The sequence below is a fragment of the Anguilla rostrata genome, chromosome 11, assembly GCF_018555375.3.
Source record: "Anguilla rostrata isolate EN2019 chromosome 11, ASM1855537v3, whole genome shotgun sequence".
Taxonomy (NCBI): domain Eukaryota; kingdom Metazoa; phylum Chordata; class Actinopteri; order Anguilliformes; family Anguillidae; genus Anguilla; species Anguilla rostrata.
In genome coordinates this window covers 9,888,452-9,896,453 of record NC_057943.1, presented here as the reverse complement: position 1 = coordinate 9,896,453, position 8,002 = coordinate 9,888,452, and the positions used below count along the sequence as shown (strand labels likewise).

At 47.7% G+C, this 8,002-nt stretch overlaps 1 protein-coding gene across 1 annotated transcript in view; it reads left to right on the top strand.

The window, feature by feature from the left end:
- plch2a (phospholipase C, eta 2a) overlaps positions 1 to 8,002 on the top strand; it is a 58,930-nt gene that overhangs the window by 50,012 nt on the left and 916 nt on the right. Inside the window, exons 20-21 of the mRNA XM_064297786.1 lie at positions 3,529 to 4,690; positions 7,805 to 7,829. Coding sequence (XP_064153856.1) covers positions 3,529 to 4,690; positions 7,805 to 7,818 — 1,176 coding nt within the window. The 3' untranslated portion in view covers positions 7,819 to 7,829. The remainder of the gene's footprint in view (positions 1 to 3,528; positions 4,691 to 7,804; positions 7,830 to 8,002) is intronic.

The following is an 8,002-nucleotide window of genomic DNA, read 5'->3' as shown; positions in this document are numbered from 1 at the left end:
AAGATGGCTTCTCATGAAATCATTGCATGGTGATGATCCTCTGGCCATTTGCTGTTGAATTTGCATTATAACCCTTCTGGCTAACCTCCCACAGCAGGTGTCATTGTGGAATATATAAACAGCCAGTCTCTGCTCTTTTTGTGTATATCTGTTCTTAGTCTAGTCTTCTGTTAGCTGTGTTCACTTTGTTTTTTTCTCTCCCCCTCCTGTACTTTCTTTTTCTCTCTGATCTTTCTTCCCTCTGTCTGTTTGTGATTTCAGTGGACTCCCTTCATTGTCCAAACGCTACTTTTAGGCGCAGGAAATTTTTACGAGCCCCCCCGAAGCTGTCCCTCGTAACTCAGGTGTAGTGAGAACCAGTCGGCACCCTGCATGCGCCACAGGCCCCTCCCCTTCCCACACCCTCGTGACTCCGCCCCCCCCCCCAAACCCTGCCAAAGGAATGAGCTGCTAGCATTCAAAATTCCAACTCATTCAGACCATGAGTTGTGACATGACTGTGACAGCTGTGCTCACCAGCATTCTCATTTGCCAAAGTAGATCCAGTGTCACTATCCCAAAAGAGGAGGAGAACGAGCCAAGCGCAGAGAGGCGGTGCTCTTTAATTCTGGAGATTCTTAGTTACAAACGTTGATTAACTGGAGTTTCTTAGTTACAAACGTTGATTAACTGGAGATTCTTAGTTACAAACACTGCTTAACTCTGGAGATTCTCAGTTTCAAACACTGTTTAACTCTGGAGATTCTCAGTTTCAAACACTGCTTAACTCTGGAGATTCTTAGTTACAAACACTGCTTAACTCTGGAGATTCTCGGTTTCAAGCACTGCTTAACTCTGGAGATTCTTTGTTCCAAATGCTGCTTACCTGGAGATTCTGAGTAACAAAAGCTGTGCAACTTCGGAGATTCTCACTAACATATCTGTGGCTTAACCTTGAAGCAGTTAAGCTGTCAAGCCGCGCTGCTTCTAATGAAACTTTAACGTGTATTAATGACTTTTTTGTTTGCGGATTTAGTGGTTACTCTATTCTTCTGTACCCTTCTCTCCCAAATTTTAACAACCAGTCAATGAAACGGCATCAAAACTCACCAGTTCATAACATAGCTCTCTATTATGAAACCTATGTGAAAGTTATTTAAATCTTGATGACAGCGACTGCTTTTCATATTTTTCTTGCTGGCTTGTCTTTTGTAGAGATGTCCTGGGATGTGTCGTCCAGAGAATCTCTTAAACCTCGGAAATCAAACTAGAATGTGTCTAACGTCAGATTGTTGTTCAAAACTCAAAATTCACGCGTGATGTTTGTTTAATGAGACTTAATGATTGTTGTCTTCAGTCTGTCATCACATTAATGCTCATATCTTCTAGATAAGTTAGGAATACCTTTCATCTTTCTATTGTAGTTATTCAATTTCAGAAAATCTTTACTGCATGTGAAACTTAACTTTTTAACATTTAAAAAAATAATAATTTGAAATTTGTGTTTTAAGACTCTGAGTTACTCTGTTGTCTTTTGGCTGGAATTAAGCAAACAGGAATTGAGATTTTATCCACTTGGATCTACTTTATATAGTTTTTTTAAATGACATTGGGTGGTAATGACTCCTCTAGAAAAGAATGTAATTTATACTTTTTTATGAAAATACAGGGCTTTTTTTCCCCACTTCAAATTATTGATCTTGACATGGATTAAGTGCACACAGACTTAAGCAGCGTGCTAGAGCGAAGTCCAGTTCACCCAGTGTTGTTTTATTAAGGACGGTTGAAAAAAAATAAATGAAATGAATGTCCCATCCTCTGACATTTTTCAGGTGATTGTAAACAAGTTGTCGTTCATCACTGCATCTTCACTGTGTGGTACTCTCCTAGCTCCATGCTGTTGGGTCCCCGGGTCCCCCCACCGCCCCCCCCCCCCCACCCCACTCACCTTCACACAGTTCAGACAGTTGGTTTCTGTGGCAAACCATGTGCAATGAAACAGGCTTTGAAACTGTTACCTTGGAAACTGAGGCCCGTATTCACAAAGCGTTTCAGTGTGGGAGTGCTGATCTCGGATCAGTTTATGTTCTTGGCTCAAAATGGGTAAGGGTTGGACGTGGACAAGGGAAGGCTGATCCTAGATCAGCGCTCGTAACCCGAGGTGCTTTGTTGAATGCCGGCCTCTGTGTCCTCATTACAAATTGTCAATCGCAAGAGCTGGAACTGACCAGCATTATTTGTTCCTCCTGACCACACTTTTTAGTGGTCCTTGGTGCTGGACTACAGCCCTCTAATTTTACCTTTGTGCATTTGGAGGAAATGCTTAATGGCTTACGCTTGGCTCCGTGATGCTGAAGGCTCACAGCCCTCCCCGAAGATCTTGTTTCACAAATGTGTTTAATGGGAGCCGGTCTTTGCCGTAGAGCCATGCTCTAAAAATCCAATAGTTCTCTGCCGTTGCCACAGTCTGTGCATGCAGTGGTTTTATCTGCAAAGAGACACTGTGTACTCTCTTACGTCAGGTTCAAAAAAAAAAAGAGTAATTCTGTTTGAATCCATTGAATGTTAAACACTGTGTTTCTTTGGGAAACTGTCCTCCACATATTTTTTATTGCGCATAATGTTCCATATTTTATTCGATGTTTTCTCAGTGCAAATGACTCTTCTCCACAGTGGGGGTACAATCTTGTCTCTGAGTCCATTTTATGAATGTGCATGGGACAGGAATGTCTGTTCATTGTTCTTTGTTAAGAGTTTTACAGTAGAAGAGGAAAACCTCCATTTTATATAGAATATTTCATATTCATCTCTCAGCTCCCTCACTGTCCCCACAGTTGAATTGGTTGGTTGGCTGCATGGAGTGGCACACCGTTGTGTTGTCAGTTGTCATAATTATTTGTGAAAAGGTTTGCTTCCTGGAACTGCGCTTTCATTCATCTTACTGTACATGCACTGTTTTAATTGGTTGTGTTATGGATTGTAGCATTTCTATACTCTGTAATATCAGGCTCCCAGACAGGTGTCTGACTGAGACACTTGCTCTTAGTGCACTGGTACTGTACACCCCATAACCCCAGTTAAAACCCTGACCCTGTGACCCCCGTTTGGACCAGGAGTCCTTCGGGGATTACTGCCGGCCATCTTGTCACCAGGGAAAGTGGGAATTTGAGTCGTCATGGCGATTCTCCCCTGACCTCGGGCATCTGTGACTTGCCTGTGCTAGCTGTGGCTGATTCACGGCCTTTAGCTGGGGGGTTGCAGATTAAAAGGAAGTGGGTGTATGCGTGCATTGCGCAGGTGCGAGTATACACCTCCTGAACTAACGTCCCGAGCAGGACTGGGTCAGGCCTACAGTCACAAAATAGCATTCCAAAAAAGAGAATGCTAGAACTTCAGTTTAAATTTCCTGAATAAGCATAGATTTCAGTTATTTCAGGCACTTTGAGGCCGTGAGACACTGTTTGTCCTTCTGTTGGTGGGCGGTTGTGATGACTCAGCACGGCTGCAGTCTGAATCCTGTGCGTGTGTGTTTGTCCCCTGCGGCTCCAGGTCAGGCCAGTCAGCGGTATAAAAGGACTGTTTCACAGAAACCCAAAGCAAGCTTCCCTGGACAGCCATGCTGCTGCGCATCTCGCTCGTAAGCCCACCTTCGGGGCTCACCTCCTGCGCAGGACGGCCAGCGCCCCCACCAAGGGCCAGCCCAAAGTCAAGAAGGGCTTCCCAGAGATCTCCATCGACACCAAAGACTATAGCTCAGAGGGCGCCAGCGAGGACAGGGAGTCGGAGGACGCCTCTCGACCCCGATTCGACAGCGAGGGGGACAGAGCCGCGCCCCACCGACGGGACGGCACCAACGGGGAGCTGCACCCCGGCAGCGACAAAGGTAAGAGCCGGTCCCCCCGGGGGCCTCCCCGCCACAGGGGGGCGCTGAGCGAGCCGCTGAAGCGGGCCAACAGGCTGCGGCTCCAGGACCCCCTGGACGAGAAGCCCGGCGTTTTTGCCCGGGTGGCGGTCAACAGCGCGGGCCGGGTGGGCGTGACCTCAAACTGCATCAAGTGCGTGATTGGCTCCAAGGAGAGCCCGGAGCCGGAGAGGAAGGTCGCTCCTCCGCCCGCCCCGCCCAGCCCGGTCCTGCCCCGGCGGGCGAGAGCCGCGTCGGAGCCCAGGCAGACTGAGCCCGAGCCCACCCCTGAACCAACCCCTGAGCTCACCTCTGAGCTCACCCCTGAGCCCACCCCTGAAAAGCAGGCGGTGCCCCCGCCCCTGCCCCGGACCCTGCCCAAACCGCTGCCCCGGACCCGGGGCCGGCAGACGCTGGACGCCCCGCCCGGGGCCCGGCGCTGCGCCGACCCCTCGGCCAGGAACGCCCGCTCCTGCAGCGTGCCCCGCAAACACTTCCCCTCCGCCGTGTCCCCGGTGCCCGACGGCTGCGCCAGCCTGCGCTGGCAGTGCCCGACCCGGCCCGACCGCGGCGGCGGCGGTGGCAGCCTGGCCAAGGCCCCTTGCGGCGGGCGTGCTCTCTCTGACAGCGACTCCAGCAGCTGCGACAGCCTGGGCGGCCCCCCGGCGCCCCCGCCCCCGCCCCCGCCCCGGCCCCCCCGCGTGCCCGAGCCCCGGAGGCGTGCGGCGGGCACCCTGCAGAGGGAGATGAACGCCCTCTTTATTCAGAAAATGGAGGAGCTCCGCAGTAAATCCCCCATGTTCTTCACCGGTAAGGCCGGCCCTAGCTTAGGCCTAGACCCTTCTCCGTGAGGTAGAGCCCCCTCCTCCCTGCCCCGTGGTTGGTAGCTAGCCCCCCTGTTGGCGCATGGTGGTGTCAGGTGACCCGGGCAGTCATGGCAAAGCTTTGCCATGATGTCATCGGCACGTGCTGCACTCCATCGTGACTGGCTAGAGTGCAGTAATTTTATTAAAACTCCACTACTGTGCGTCCCTGTGAACCTACGCTAGAAATGCATAGTACTGCGGCTGTAGAAAATCATTCCTTTCCTCTTATTGTCACAAATCATCATGCATTTTAAAGAGCACCATATGGCAACATTGCGAGCATGTTTTTTAAAAGAGATTTCATGCTGCAGGTCGTACACTGTGGAAGCAGAAATTTCTTAAATTTTCAGACATCATTTTGATGTCTGAAAATTTGCACTTGGCACTTGGCACATTGACAGATGTGCTCAGTCTAACCTCAGTGCTTTTGGACGGAATGGAGAACTCAAGACTTGCTTCACATAGTTTCTCTAAATCCCTTGTGGATAGATACATAGAATGCTCTTAGTAGTTAAACATTTTAGAGTCTTCTAACCATGTTTTTATGTGGCCAATGTATCATCAATTTATTGTGAACACATCAGATGAAATGTCTGGTAAGTAACGTAGCTCTGTGTGGAATGTTATTACAGTGGTTTACTTGATCGGTTATAGACATGTCCATCTTTTCAAGTGCAATTTAATTGAGCCAAAATGGAGCACTTGGTAGTCATAGGCTTTCTGTCTTCACGTGAATCAGTCGTTTTTTCACGCAATAATTGCTTGAAATTGAGTGGAACTGCGTTTAGCATGTTAAACTAGACGCGTTAATAGGAACATTTGTGTCATTACACTTCCTCTACATTTGGGTGATCGTACAGTTAATGCTTGTCCTGTAAGATACGGTAGTTTTAATGTAATGGTAAGGCAGTCAAAGTAACTCATGCATTTTATTTTCTTCAATGTGAACGAAGCGGTCTTGATTACACTTGAACAGCTGAGTGCGTTGAGTCTGCGAGTTTTCTGTCAGTCTAGCAATTTAACGCAGCGCTAAACTGCAATGGTAGCTGTCGCAGGAAAAAACAGATAACCTGCAAAGCAAAATTGTCGCTCTGCAGAAATAGGACACCCCCTCCTGAGAATGAGAGAATGAAAGGATGCACAACAGGAAGAGGGTAATTGCAGGACTCGCTTTCTGCTGGGTCACACAACGTTGTTTTTCGGGGCAAAATCTTATGTCGCTGTCGATCATCAGCTTTAGAGCACTGTTTCTCAACCTGTGAACCCCGCCCAGTAACTGCACAGCCCAATCACGTGTTCTGAAAATAAACAAGTTAATAAATTTGGAGATACATTTTATGCATGCGTGTAATATTTATAAATACTACGAAAAGGTCAGTGAGCAAAGATTTCATACAGTGTAATGTTATTTTATAGTGCACCTATGGGGATTTTGGTTCAGTGCTCCTTCTATACTCTGTTCATGGCAACTGCAGCTCCAGTCACTGTCCCCCCCTATACTGCTGTGCTTGAATACCACTGTTTTTCCATTGCAAACTGGTGGGTTTGCTGATGTGCAAAATGGCTTCACATTTAGTGCTGTGAACAAGTGGCTGTGTGAGGTGTGCTAAGCAGTGCCAAGAGACACTCTGACCTTGTGTACATAATCATCATGTGATATTCATGTGATCATTACGACAGTCTGTGTATCTTCCAGCTGCCGCTTCTCACGGCGAAGATCATCAGGCATTGCTCAATTTGGCAGAGATCTGAATTGTTAGGGGATTGCATATCCATACACATGTTGCTGTAACAAATCTGGTGCAGCATGCTGGCTTATAGCTTGGCTTCCCCCTCTAGGTCCACAGCTGTGCCATTGTTCTGTGCTTGCTCTAACAGTTTCCCCTGTGCAGAGGCTAACTTTACTCACAATATTTACTGAAATATTTATGCACAAAAACAGGCAATGCAAGCAGTCATGAGCCAAACCTGTGTTTAGTTTAAAAAATCGGTTTAATTGACCTTTAGCTTTATTAGTTGAGAAATTTGCAGGAAAGAAAGCCAGCCAATCCCCACAGTGAACCCCTGAGCTGAATTGGGCAGGCCCTGCCGAAGAGATCTTGGCTGTTAACTACGCTGCCAAACACTGCATGTGACTTAGCTGGCAACAAAAACTCAAATCTATCATCTGTTTCAAGTGGTCGCTCTGGAAATCCCCCCCACATGTGTGCCTGGCCAGGGCGAATAGGAGCCCTGGTGATTTGGGCCTTTAGAGACCGATAGAGATTTACTTGGTGGGACGCAATCCAGACAGACACTGGGTTCGCAAACCTTCGTGCTCCAAGCGCCTGGAATAAATGTTTTTCACCCGGCTCAGGCCTGTGATGATTATACAATGCCTATCCAGCTGTACTTCTGTAATTGCTGAAAAGGTAATAATGCTACATTGGCAGCTGACAGCTGGTAACTATGAAGCCTACATAGAAAAGAGTAGGTTAACGAAGATGCTAATCTGACTCACCCTGGTTCCATCACTTATTTGCAGGGTTGACAACCCTGACCCTGGAGTGTCACAGATGTTTTTCTCTTATGTACTCTCGCCTGCAGGAGTATTTAGTGGGCTTAATGTATACAGGAGACCGCATGCCGGGGGTATTCATCTTTTCACCATTCAAACTTATGTTCACACTCTTAATAAGTCAAACCAAGTAGTCGAGCTAACTGGAACAAACCAGAAACGGCACTGGTGCCTACCCCGATCGACTCAAGTCTGGCCAGTGAAAAGGTTTAACGTTTAAAGTGTGTACCTCCTGTTCTTCAAATGCACTTTTAATGACTACCTTCGATAGCATCAGAGAGTGGAGGAGGTGGTTCGTGCCGTCACGTTTCTCAAGGCCGCTCCTCGAGTTCTGAAGCACACAAAATGGCTAGTTTGAACGAAGCTAACTGAGCAAACAAGGTCGAGCAGGTGGAAATGACTGCAGGTGTTGCTTGTGTACACTTCTCTCTCTCCCTCCCTGATGTGCTAAACTGTTCCATATGTTCTGTTCTTCCTGCATGCTCTCTGTCTCTAGTGCAGAATTGAAGGGATGACCCAAACTCAGGTAAACCAATCTTCTTACCCCTCCCCCCCCCCTTTATTTCCTGTACCTCAGACACCCCCTGTATTTTTTCACCCCAGTCTTGGGTGCCTAATAATATGTGTCGTGTTCTAACATTAGAACATTAAAAAGAAACGGTTTCGCCTGCACTCTGTGAGTGGGTCAGAGTCGGAACA